At 41.8% G+C, this 13,457-nt stretch overlaps 1 protein-coding gene across 1 annotated transcript; it reads right to left on the bottom strand.

Moving 5' to 3' along the window:
• Positions 1 to 627: 627 nt before the first annotated feature.
• On the bottom strand, positions 628 to 11,896 carry qser1 (glutamine and serine rich 1). The gene is made up of 13 exons (XM_083919461.1): positions 11,537 to 11,896; positions 9,311 to 9,420; positions 8,802 to 8,939; positions 4,845 to 8,144; positions 3,941 to 4,245; positions 3,710 to 3,826; positions 3,464 to 3,597; positions 3,180 to 3,367; positions 2,910 to 3,047; positions 2,680 to 2,777; positions 2,380 to 2,526; positions 2,056 to 2,151; positions 628 to 1,891 (listed from the first exon to the last, which is right to left on the bottom strand). The coding sequence occupies exons 1-13, from the start codon at positions 11,644 to 11,646 to the stop codon at positions 1,751 to 1,753; spliced, it is 5,022 nt and encodes a 1,673-aa protein (XP_083775587.1). The 5' UTR covers positions 11,647 to 11,896; the 3' UTR covers positions 628 to 1,750.
• Positions 11,897 to 13,457: the final 1,561 nt, after the last annotated feature.

Below are 13,457 nucleotides of genomic sequence, written 5' to 3'. Positions count from 1 at the left end.
CGACAATGCCCCCCCCCCCCATGAATGAGCCAATATTAACAGCACACTCCAACAAGGAGGTGACGTTTTACACAGACCTCTTTTGAGCTGAGGACACATTATTTTCCAGTTGGAGAGTGCAAAGTTCTGATTGTTATTGTTTACTTGACTTCCCTGGGATGCCAGGACTCACTGTTGAGGCTTTAGGAGGTAGAAGATACTATAATATCACTCTCACCTGCTTTTCCTCCCTCTAACATCAAAGATAGCAATCAATGTAGCTTGTGAAATAAGACTAAGGACATGATATACTATGTAATGGAGCACATTTTGATGTTCCTAACAACCTTGGCACACAGTCCAACTCTGTAACTGCTAAATTCCAAACCAGTCTTGCCGGTGAAAGTTGTTCAGAGAAATTTGAAATAGATTGCACTCAGAATCTCCTGTTCAAAAAGTGTCGGATCCAGTAGTAAGGATGCGAATTGCAGGATTTTTAGCATTAATGTCTGAAGGAGATGTCAGAGCTAAGACTTTTATTCTGACAAAGCATTTTCAAAATCTATCTGTTCCAGATAATTGGGAAATGGGAAGGGGTTATCCACCTCAGACAAAACATACCAAAGCAAACATCTAATACATGCGGCACTTTATTTACAAACTCCATCTGTAAAGAACAAGATTATTTTTTGATCGCATAAAATTGATAACTGACTTATAAAGAGTCCATTTTTAGAAAATTGTGAAAAAAACAATCAAAAAGTGTCTTAGAAATTGTAATGAGAACATAATATTTACTTCTGTGAAAAATATATATATATCTATTTGTCATAAAATGTGGGCTATGTCTGGAAAGGAGTATAAAGACAACTTTTATGTATTTCACTTTACCCTCAGGTAAGCCAAGGTCATAGTATTTGATTAACAAAATTCATTAAAAGCAGTACTGAAACAGCACTGGCTTGCATCTTACAAGCAAAATGTAGTTTGAAGCACTAAAGTTAAACCACAATATAGATACAGTATATAGTTACTAAATTCCTCCTGAAGAGAATTGCTGCAGTTCCCACCTCCCTCTTCTTTTATACAAAATGTACATTATATATAAGTTGACGCTCCATTACAAAAAAATGGATGTTTTACAAACAGTATATAACTACGGTTATACATAACATATATATAATTTTCTTCCTTTTTTTTATACAATAAATCAACTTCTCAGTATGTGAGCCTAGTTATCAAATGATTGGTCAAGGCTTGTTATAACTGTAGGCAATCAGATTTCTGCATTTTTAATGGCTGTGCTCTATCTTCCTTTGACGATTACTTTCTATCTAGTGCATACTAACTGGTTATAAGCTGGCATTTAACTAAAACAAACAAAAAAAAAGATAATAAAAACATATTAATCTATGAAAAGACCAATAAGGAAGTGGGCTTGCAACTAGAAAGACTGTGGAGAAGCATTAGGTGGACCAAAAATGCTTGCAAAAACCCAAGTCCTCGTCCCCTGTTGATCAAGGTATTGCTTTCTCCTGGGATGCAGTGACTAATTACTTTACTGTTGTCCTGTTGTCCACCTGCTGCCCCTTTTAGGCCACAGTCCCCTGAAAGTCTTTCAGGCAAGTCAGCTGACAGGTCTCCGATTCAAATCTCTGTGGCTGGAAGGAGAGACTCACTCCATCCTTCTCTGCTGCCATTGTGAGCCGGAGGCACCCTCATGTTTTTAAGTATTGGTACTTTTGTTTGTACCAAGCCTGTCAAGGCCGGATCACCGACAGGCCTGCTGCACTTGATTGATTAGCTCTCCGAAGCGATCATAGAGCCCTTCGACCCAAGCGCCATTCTGCAGACACTTCTGTACCGTCTCCTCCTGTCCCAGGTCCCCTGTCTGCACCCGCATAGATGCGATCTGGAGGGCAGAACCACAAACTGATTTTTTTTTCTGAAAAGAGTTTACTACTGTGACATTTCACTAGAATAACAAACATTTGCTAAGCACCTAAACAGAAAACAGCTCATTAAATTCAACATGAGCTAGAACAGTAAACATACACGTGTACAACAATGTCTCACCTCGTCCTTACACATAAGGTATGTGTGGTACTTGTAATGCTGCAAAGAGTGGTACAGAGAGAACCACTGAGTTTTCTGTTGGTCCACTGTATACTCCTAGAAAGGGAATAAACCATAGCAAATGCTTTTCAAGGACGTTTGAAAATTCAGTTTATTTTCAGATATTCATCTACTTAGAGACATAATGACAGGAAAGGGAACCCTGGCGTCAGTGCTCAACATAATACATGACCAAGTAAGAAACACAAAATGGTGTCACTGTGCCCTCTGCTGGACATATATTGGGAGCACAGTGAATTTGACCAAATCATGACCTCGTCTTACCTGTGGCACTTTATTAGGCATCTTGTAGGGCTTCATGGTTTTCTTGTTGTAGGCCTTTCCACTGAGACGCACCTTAAATGCTGGGGTTTCTCCATCCTTCTTCAGTTCAGTCACCACTGAGATCTCTGGGAAGCTGTCTAAAGCCAACTGAAGTCACAGAATAGGAGAGTTACTTGGGTTCATACACTAGAGTCAAAGTCCTTTACCTTTGTTTTTATTGTTTCTTTCATTTTCATCCAAAAAAACCCTTTAAGCCTTTTGGATAAAAAATAATGCCCAAACACACAAAATCCCACCCACCTTTAGGACCTGCCCTATGTGCAGTTTGTGAAGCAGGCGTTTCCTATTGTCAGTGATCATCCCATCCACTCTTTTCATATGTGGCAACAGCAGCTCATCTGAAACAAGACACGTTGACAAGTCAGCACAGTCTACTACCTGACTGACTTTAAGCTTGTGCTTCTATTTGTTCAGGTTTTTGGCCTTCTATTAAGCCAGTAGCTCAATAACCAAAGAGTCAATTCACTCACCATTAGCCCGCTCAAGTGATATCATCATATCTTCGTCTATGACAATGCTGACAAGCAGTTCCACAAAGCTCCTGAATGTCTCTTTCATGGTTCGTGTGTTGAGTACACGTGAGGCAAACAGCACAGGAGGGTTCAACTCTAAGAGTGTGTGCGTGAAAGAGATCAAAGATCATGAAGAGGCATTGAGAGAGCGGGAAGAGATTTAGACTACAATCATATCAACTTATATCCAAACTAGATTTAATGAGATAATTCAAAAGGTGTCTTCACCGTCATCTTCCCCGCCCTCTTCTGCAGATGATCCCGAGGCAGTAGGTGAAAACTCTTCCTTCCATTTCCTCCTCTTCTTAGGTGGGGGCTCTGCCCTGGGCTTCAGTTGTTTGGGTCGAGGCTTTTGGTTTTGGGAAACAGATGCAGGGGTGGCTGTCAAGCCCAGCAAAGTTTTTACCTGAACACCCCTGGGTGGAAGAATATAGAAAGTTACACCACCAGCCATATTTTTTTGAAAAAAAGAAAAGAAAATGGAATTACGTTAGTTAGCACTCCTAGCGTACCTTAGTGAGTTCATAGGCTTGCAGCGTGGCTTCCGACTACAAACTCGTACATACTCCCTTTTGTTTACTGTATCCAAGAACTTCACATATACTCTCTGGTACATGGTCTTGGCATCACCAAAGTATCCAAGATACTAAACACGCAAGAAAAAAAAACATGTTACCTGTCCCAAAAGAGATAAAAAATAATTTAAATGATTGAAAAGTCCTACATACATGGGTATTGGCGTGTCTACTTTTACTTACACTGTTGGTGGCTGAGAAGACTCTCTTTCCATCTCTCAACTCAGGCACAAATTTTTGCAGCAGAGCCTTCTGAACTTTCCAGATGGCTGGAGGCTCATAGCCTGCTCTCATTGTCACCTGGACACATGCATGAAACACCATACAGAACAGGTTTTAGTATTTATTTCTGTGGAGCACAAGAATGCATGTTGACAAGCGTTCATTAGCCGTCCATCTTTTTCAAGGCTGTACCTTCAAGTTTTCGATATCCTCATTCCTGACGACAAACTCGTCTCTCTCCCTGTACATTCCCTCCCCTCCGCTGTCTGACAGTTCCTCGTCAGTCAGTCCCTCGATGGCCACACTCGTCAACTGCACGGCCAACTGGCCTGGCGGGGTCTCTTTAGCCTCCTCTTTGGGCGCAAAAACAGCCCCTAATGACACAGGGTTTGTTGTCTGTATAGGAGTGATTATCCGTGACAAACAGGTCTCTGTGACAGTGTGGGGCATGGTGGGAACTTGGTCTGGCTTCATCATTGAACCTGGGATATGGTTATCTGGAGAAGGGTTGCAAATATACAAATGTGTTGAAAAAAAATCCTTTTCAGAAAGAACCATGAAAATGGCTCAACTAGACTGCTCAAATGTACAAGAAGATTTCAGACAGCATTCATCAAGAGTAAAAAAAACACAGGCAGTGATTTTTAAAAGATATTAACAAAATTAACTAACATGTAAGGATATTATTGATTTCTCGTTTGATAAATGTGAAAGAAATATATAAACGGCACAGCGAAGATAATACTATTTTACATTTATGACATTACAGGGAAGAGACAACCATGTACTAAAAGGTTAGTGCCAGCCATAATTTTGATAACCAATCATTTTTAAGCCGTTTATCGAGTAAAATACCTTACTGGTGGTAAGGTGGCTGGTTACTGGGGTGCATTTAAATGTGTTATATACACATTTGAGGTGGAAGCAGCAATTCTAAGACATTAGTATGAACTCAAGTAAATTGTGAGGATTGGTATATAAAATGATATAAAACACAATCGAAAACACAATCAATAAATGAACAATAGTAGAAAACATTGTAGGTCGATGTGCTAATAATATTGGAAGCCCTTGAGAAGCTTAAGCGTATAATTACCTGTCCTGGTTTTCCGATCTGAAGACTCGTCCAGAGCAGAAAGTGCTGAGCTGATGCTGTTCCTCAGGGCCTGGTTCTTCCCAGTGTTCTCCTCTTCATCTGAGCTGAATGATGGGAGAGTCTCCAAGTTCTTTTGCAAGTCCTCATCCAGACGTTTCTGTTGGGAGCTCACTCCTTGGCTCTCATGGGGAATCAAGGGCCCCGACAGAGTCTGCAGTTTGGGAGGCAAAGAAGGCAAAGTACAGGGCGGTGGTTTGGACAAGGTGCAGGGCTTTCTCGGGCGACTAACAGTTCGTGTAGGACTTGGAGAGTATTGCTGTTTGGGGCCAGATTTGATAAAGTCGAGGAAGGAGCCAATAAAGCCAGTTTTGACCTCTGGCTGTTTCTCTTCCACTTCACGTATCTTCTGTCTGATTCTCTCTTGCTGGGGGCAGCCATCGTACCCACTGTGCGAGGCAGATGGCGAGCTAGCGTCACTACCCCTGGAGTTTTGCCGTTTTGCTTGCCCAGTGCGCTTGGCTGGTCTGGCCTGTCCACAATCCTCCTCAGGACCACCTGGTTTGGTCGAAGACTTAGAGCGAGCCTTCTTTTTGGGAAAGTCTTCACCGCCTGGGCATTCGATGAAGCCATCCTCTGTTTTAATACACTTTGTATTCCCTTTGACTCGGCTCTGGAGACCTGGGGGGTCATACACCTGTCCGGCTAAGTGATAGTCATTCTCAGAGCTCCCTCCATCTCTGTTTGTGTCAAGCTCAGAACTGTTGTTGTGGTGAACAGGCTGACCCTGGCAGTCTGTGGCCATCTGAGCTCCATTTAGTGTCATGTTCATGTTATGGGAGTTGGTATTGGTCATGATTGCCTGTTGTGCTGAGGAGAAACTAGGTGACATGTGCCTTATATCCACAGTCTGGAAGTGACCTTTAGAATCAACGGGGTTTGCCATTGCTGCCATTTCAGCCTCGGCAGAGGATGTAGCTTTGACAAAGTCTTGTGGTGTGACGCCACATGCAGCCACCGTGGCGGCCAGGATGTCGTCAACATTTGACAAGATGTTTCTCTCATCTGCAAGTAGCATTGAGTCAGGGAAGCAAATAGAGTTGAGAGCAAAGTGGTTCTTGGCATCATTTGGTTGCGGATTGGTCGACTGGCTATAGTGGTGTTTAGAGGAATCAGGGCATCCTGAGCTCTGTTCAGACACTACTGTGCCCTGCTGTCTCTGGGTTTCAGTCACACTGGGACCCAGCAGTTCTCGGCCCATCTGAAGATACTGGACATGAACAGGGGCCAGATCTTGGGGCGGTTGGATACCTTGCAGTGATACCACCTTTGAGGTATTCTGACTATGGTGGATAAGGGACTGCTGGAGCAGAATCATCTGGCTGGGCTCGAGGAGAACCTGAGTGCTGGGGACTGTGATGAATTGGGTGTGGGCTGTCGGGGTCTGGCTCTGTGACTGAGCATGATTGTGGTGGTTTTGTTGATGTGACTCAGGAGATTTGAGGTGGAGAGGGTGCTGCTTGAGCTGCTCTGAGGTAAGGGGTACATGTGAAGATATAATACTAGAGTTTGTAGTTTTTGGGTTGGCAGTTTCCTGACCGTTGGCACTGCTTAGATGGATGTGTTGTTGGCTCAGAGAACCCATCCTTTCATCTTTTACCTGTGCAGTGTTTGTATGGCCTAGTCCAATGAGCTGGTCATCAGAGCGAGAATTGCTTCGGATAACGCTTTGTGTTTTGTGATGATCATCCATTTTTGAAACAACATAGATGACATTATTGTGAGCAGACATATTGCTAGCTGCAGCAGAGGCTTCCATTGATGCCTGCTGGAGGGCATCTATGTCCTGGATAGGAAGCTCCCCAAGTTTCTGTTTGCCATATGTTGGCTTTGTGTCCTGTATTGAGGATCTGATGTTATTTTGTAAGGCTGGAGCAGTTGAAGAATAGGTAGGCAATGGTGCAGACAAAACATATTTGTGGGGCTGTGTCTGCTGCTGGGACAGTGTGTCATGGGTTTTACCTCCCACTGAGGCTTGCATGAGGGTGTAGTCCTGTGAAGAATTTGATGTGGGCAGACTCCGCACACATGTGGGTGAGTAAGAGGAGTTAAGGTTAAGGGATTGTCCTGTGGCGTAGCTCTGAGTCACCGAAACTTGCCCCTGTGACTGAGACGTAAAAGTCACATTTGGGGCACCCTGAGAGTGGGATGGGTATCTCTCCGAGAGATTCCCCTGACACAAGCCCTGGACCTGGGCTCCATACTGGACCTCCTGCTCCTGGCTCAGCCCGGAACTGGAGGAGTAAACAAGAGTCTGACTAACAGATGCCACATTGTCAGATGGCGTGGAGAGGGAAGGGTGAGTCTTGTAAAGGGGGGAGTGTTTGTCTGAGGTGGAATGGGAGGGCTGAGACTGGGTGTGGGGGGTGATATAAGTTTGCGATAAACTAGTGGACATTAGGCTGGATAGCTGGACTGACTGCTGATTAGAAATTACAGAGTTCTGCTTCTGTCCTGGGGAGGAGTAATGGTCAGGAGACCCTCCTGTCAGGTTCTGAGACTGCTTGTGACTCTCTTCCTCCCCAGCAGGGTGCAGAGCTAGTTTGGAGGAGCAGTCTTTAGCCTTCGGCACAGAAGTGGTCGAATAAGCATGAGTTACTAAGTCCGTTTTGGGTTGCGGAGCACGATTGACTCCTTGAGTGGAATCTGCTCCTGTTGAAGGGCTGCAGGACACAGGGGTCTGACGGGACGGGTCTTGCTGGTAGGACACATCTGTTTCACTGCCAGAGCCAAAGTATCCCTGTAAGGAATGGCTGCTGGAAGGCCTCTGGTGGTGTTTGATCACACTACATTCACGCTGAAGAGCTCTTTCAATAGAGCCTGAGAAAACCGTGGCCCCGTAGGGTTGTGGGGAACCAAGAGGGGCAGGCAGGGCAGAGGGTAGCAGGCTGAATTGGGGTTGCAGGAGGTGGGGGGCTGACTCCTGGGCTGATCGGTAAGTGGAGGACTGGACAGGCAGAGTTGAGCCCAGAGCGGGGGAAGAGAGATGATTGAAGGCCAGTGCAGTGGGAAGCACAGTCTGGCTTGATTTGAGATGGAGGAGGGGGTCATGGTGAGAAAACAGGCCATTGGTGGAAGTGCTGAAGGCAGGATCCTGGAGGGCCAAGGATGGGTTTGTGGCATAACTCCTGGAAGGGTAGGCACCAGTGTGCTGATAGGATGACAGAGTCGCAGGAGAGGGGAAAGTGGCAGTAGAAGGCAGGGCACCAGTCAAATACAGCTCTGTGGTGGAGGAGTTAGTACCTGGATTGCACAGAATAGACAAAATAAGGACATGGTAAAATACATGAAGGGATATAATCCAAGCATGATAAATTAAATGTGTGTACACAATAGATAAAACTGGATAAACCAACAATGTGGAAATACGGATATCACCAATCAACTAAATTTTGTTCAGTCAAAGTCTTCAGTCCAAGTACCTTTAAGAGCTATCGCTTTTGCGGCTTCAATGGCTTAAAATAGTTACAACAAACTTTCATCAGATTATTTGATGCAGACTTCCTTTATTTGCCAGCGATCCCTAGAAGTCATTTTGGAAGATATTTTAATTTTAGTCCATCCTCTATTAGGGGTAGATGTAAAATTTCATGGTCTTGTACACAATAGTATTCGGAGTTTTGGATCATAGCTTAAATTATTGGATCATTGGATAAGATCTATTTGTGAATATGTTTCTCACAAACACACATTTAGACCATATTTAAACTTAGCTTTCTCTACAAAATGTGATAATGTGTTCACAACGCCGTGTCACATATAAAATCAGTACCTTTTGAGATTATTTAGGTTATGTTACATAAAATAAGAAGCCTACATACACAGTAAAAACATCTTTGCCACAATAGGTGGTGTGTAAGTAGCATGTAAATAACACAGAATCAGTGGATGTGTTCTCACCCGCAGGCCATGATGGGGGTCTAAAAGGAGGAAGCAGTGAGGCACTAACAGGACCAGCCTGAAGGCTTCTAGATTCCATGGCTGACAGGAAGCTCATGATTGAGGTCTCAGATGTATTACCGCTTGAGTCAAGTGCTCCTGGTGGTCACAAGAGAAAAAGGATAACCACAGAAATGCGCAACAAAGTAAACACATATTGGCCAGGCCAATAAATGTTTTGTCAAACAGCATACAATTAGGTTTGTAATAGAAGTAATTTCTACTACAAAATTAAATCTGTCCACAACAAGGCCCATGTGCTGTGCTTTTAAAATTTAGTTTTTCAACAAATTCAATTTCCTTAACCATTAATCTTGATTGGTGGCACATATATATATATATATATATATATATATATATATATATATATGTGCATGACTAGATGCCACTGGTAAGTGACAAGAGTATGTTTCTTGTAGTTTGGCTGAACTAACCCTTTAAAAACAATGCATATAGCATTCATCACTTACCTGCTGCCGCAGGAAGGTGTGATGTAGTGTAGGTGGGAAGCTGGTGGGTGGAAGTGTAGCTTTGCCGCTGGAGGAGCTCTGCATCAAGGTGTGCTGCACCATAACTAGAACTGCATCAACACACAAACACACGCATGAAAGCTCTCATCTTCACAAGCAGCAGTGAATGGCACAACTAAATAAATGACTTCACCTGACAAACAGCATGCTTGTTTTCAAGCATTCATTGTGTAAAGTCTTTGATGTCTACTGTGTGACAAAGACCCTGTTTGCAGAAAATGCAAAAAATTTGAAAAAATAGCTTGTTTTCTACTATGTCAATCATTTTGGCAAATAACCAACTATAGTTAAGTTCATAGTTCTTAATTATAAAAACCTGAATGGCTGTTCAAACTTTAAAAGTGGTCACTGTTGTTGATGTCCAAAAATAAAAAATGACTGTTGGAGTGTGAAGATGTCTGATAGTATTTGCCTAAGCCAATTAGGAAAAAAAGTTTAATATCTGAGACATTACTTTATATTCTCTTGGGAGAAAATTAATTGGAAGAAGGAATAAAATCAGAGGTAAACCGATGCAGCCACACTGATCCAAAGTGATCCCTTCTTGCCATAAGCTAAACATCTGTGGAAGAACAGAGCCCAGGAGTCATCACCCTCTTTTTCTGGTTGCTTCAACAGAAACACACACACACCAGCAATCTTCTGTTATGTAACTCTTTTCTGCTATTTCTCTATAAAGAGTAACATATAGCAATGCCCAATTAATGTAACCCAATACAACATATCTGCCACATGTTCTTCATTTCTGAAGATTATTATGTTCAGCTTTTGTTGACACTGACAGAGGTGTTAATTGAAACAGTACGTTTCTTCTCAAAGTCATAGTGTTGTTATTGCACTGGACTGCATTATATTAAAATGTGTTTCTAATATTTCTCCCCGCTCATTTTTGTAAATGGGGTGGGCAAAGCATCTGAAACACCTCAAGATAATGCATTCCACAACCTCATTTACATCACAGTCTCTTGAAATTCATGGCTAAGCTGTTTTATTAAATTGCATTTGATTTTATTGGCACCTTCTTAGTTGACTAAACTGTTGTTTAAATCGACTAAGATGTCTTTAGTCGACCAATACCTTTTATGCTTATTCATGATGAATTACTTATTTCCAAGAAACATATGAGCGCATCTCTGGTAAACACAAGATTTAAAGGGGAGAAACTCAGTTTTACAGATCTGTCGATTCAATCAACTACTCAATTAGTTGAGTGTTAGTCAAGGACGGCTCCTAGAGTGTATAACAGTTGATCAGTAAGTTTCCAGATCGTCTTGATCAAGCACAATTGCTTCCTCTGATTACCCATCTGCGCTGGTGAGTGGAGCATAAGAATTGATTTCTCATTCAACAAATTGATTAAGTAATAATTTCTGTACTGTCATTTTTTGGACCATCTTAATTAATCTGGTCTGATCTTTCTCTCTATGCTTCAGGGTTTCATCACAAATAACTTGAGTGTTTTTTGTTGTGCTGCTTGTGAGCATTTGATCTAATTTACTTTAAGAAGATTCTACAATTGTGTTATTAAGCATGCTCCCTTTTCTTTATTATGGAGTAGAAGAACGTAACACAAGTGAGTTGGGACGAAGTTAAGAGCTCTACAACTTTGGCCACGCTTTGCGATTTTTATTTTATTATAAAACACAAAGCATGTTGAAATAATCATCTTCTAACTAAAATGGCACAAATGTGTAAAAACTTGGACACGTCGCCTCTTAGCTCACAACACCAACTGCCCTATGTCCAACTAATTTGAGGTGCGATAACTGACATTACTAGCATTGGAAGCTAAGTTACCTATCTTGTTTTGGGTTCGGCAAACACCTGTGGGGGAAGAAAACAGGCCGATAAAATGCTTTTTTAAGCTGTCTAACTGGTCAACTTATTACACAGATAAAATAATTTCCCTCTATAGTTGGTTATAACTCTGTAAATAGCCATACAGAGGAGACGTTGAGCTAGCGAAAAAACTAGCAAAGGTGGGAGACAGTAACACTCGGCTAATGAACCACTGACAAGTCAAAACCTCCACAACTGCGAGACAATTCACATATTTCTCCTCAAGTGTCCCCAATAACAACAAGGACCTCCGCACTTTTCTCCCTCAGCTAAGCTAGGCCCTCCATCACCGACATTTCCTTCTCCTTCATCCCTTTTTTTTTTTACCTTGGCTTGACACTAGCTGTGCTGCGGTCATAGGCCCAAGAAGCTACGGTCTGTGCTGGTGGAGCCAGCGCGTCCGCAAAGCTGGAGGTCGGGTAGTTCCTGTCCATCATCCGGTGAAAGATTCACTTCCCCGACGGAGCTTCGTGGAGCAGCGGACACACATCATAGCAGCCCCCTGGGTCCAACCCACCGACCGACCCAGAGCAGGCACAGTCCCGTGAGAGCTACCGCACAGTCCGCACAAAAGCCGCCGTCAAGTCGTTTCTATATCCTGGATAAAAAGTGTTACCTTCCGAGTTATTTCGTAATTTTCGTATTGATCTCCCGTTATGGAGAGCCGAGCAAGCCCTGCATGGTTTCACGTACCCATGTTGGTTGATTTCCCAGGATGCACCGCAGACTTTGGCTGGAAGTTTTTGTAGTTTTCCTTCATTCAAACCCAAATGTTCAGCCACATATCTCCCACCTGCATGCTTTTTGACATCATATGAGATCCGAAAAACCTTTTTTTAATAATAATTATAATAATACATGTTATTTTAGTGCGCCTTTCAAGACACCCAATGCATAGACAGATGTAAACTCAAAGGTTAAAAAAAAAAGCAAAAACAAACAGTAAAGACAAGGCAAACAAAAGACATGTACATGTTTAAAAATAGTAACTAGACACTATTTTTACCTATTGTATTGCAAAATGAATTAAAGAGTGGCTTAAAAATAGGCTACATGGAGACAATACATAAATAAATGAGGCCATTCTTTGGAATTTGGGAACTATAAAATAATTATTCAGTTTTGTTGCAACTCCCCTTTGTGTGACTTTTTTTGGAATAACTTTTGTACTTTTAATCAGCAGCCTTATAAATAACCATTTTATATTATTTTGGAAAAGTACCATTTGAAATCCTACAAGATAACATAGCCTATATTTAAGTTTTCAGTGATATATTCCCAAATGTTTAATTTTATTGGACAAAAAAAGCTCAATTTCTAGGTATTTACGAAGGACGCCAAACAGTACATTGACCCGATTTGTTTTCTATAAATCCAAAGGCTGTGAAAATGAATTAAATATACAATTTTTATCTGATATGTTTAGTTTATCTGAAAACAGGGACAGTGCAAATTAATAACATTACTGTAAATGCGCCAGAATTAGCCAAGAGGCTATTTTTCATCTATAGTCCCTGGACAGATGTTAAAGTCACCCTAAAAACAGAACAGAATATAGAATATAGAAACAATTAGATTAAAATAACAAAGTTACTAGCCAGGGCAAACTACAAAATATGCACAGCAGTTAACAAACATGACAAAGTAGCATATATAACATCAACTTATAAAACATCAATCAAGACGCAAGACACATCACACCACAGCACGCAAAGCAGAAGCACAAATACAGAATGCATGGTACACAATAAAAACAAGACCACAGTAAGACAGCACGCAGTAAAAAGAGAAGATGGCTACAGGTTCAGCACAGACGGACCGAGGACAGGAAGGTGTAATCAAGTGTTAGTGCTGACAGAGCTGAGCACCAATTAACCATCTCTTCAAATGAGCTCTGAATAAACTATAGCTATTCAGGTCTCTAATAGTTGCTGGGGTGGAATTCCATTGTAGTGCAGCTCTAACAGAGAATGCAGACTGACTAAAATAACTTTTCCTAAGTGTAATAATACAGTCTCCTCTTGCTGCACCTCTTGTGAACCCATATGCAGTTGTTCTTATTTGGCGAACTGTCTGAGCGGAGGAAAGGTACATAAGACAAGTATTTACATATTTAATCAAATTGTCCAAACTCAGCAGGTTATATTTTCTTAATATTGAGCAATGATGAAAATCTACTGGTTTCTTGCCAAGGATTTTAACTGTTCGTTTATACAGAGATTCTATTGGTTTTAGAGAAGTGTTACTA

This window comes from Echiichthys vipera (assembly GCF_963691815.1).
Source record: "Echiichthys vipera genome assembly, chromosome: 1".
NCBI classification, from domain to species: domain Eukaryota; kingdom Metazoa; phylum Chordata; class Actinopteri; order Perciformes; family Trachinidae; genus Echiichthys; species Echiichthys vipera.
The sequence above is the reverse complement of the archived record's forward strand: the minus strand, read 5'-3'. Positions and strand labels throughout refer to the sequence as shown.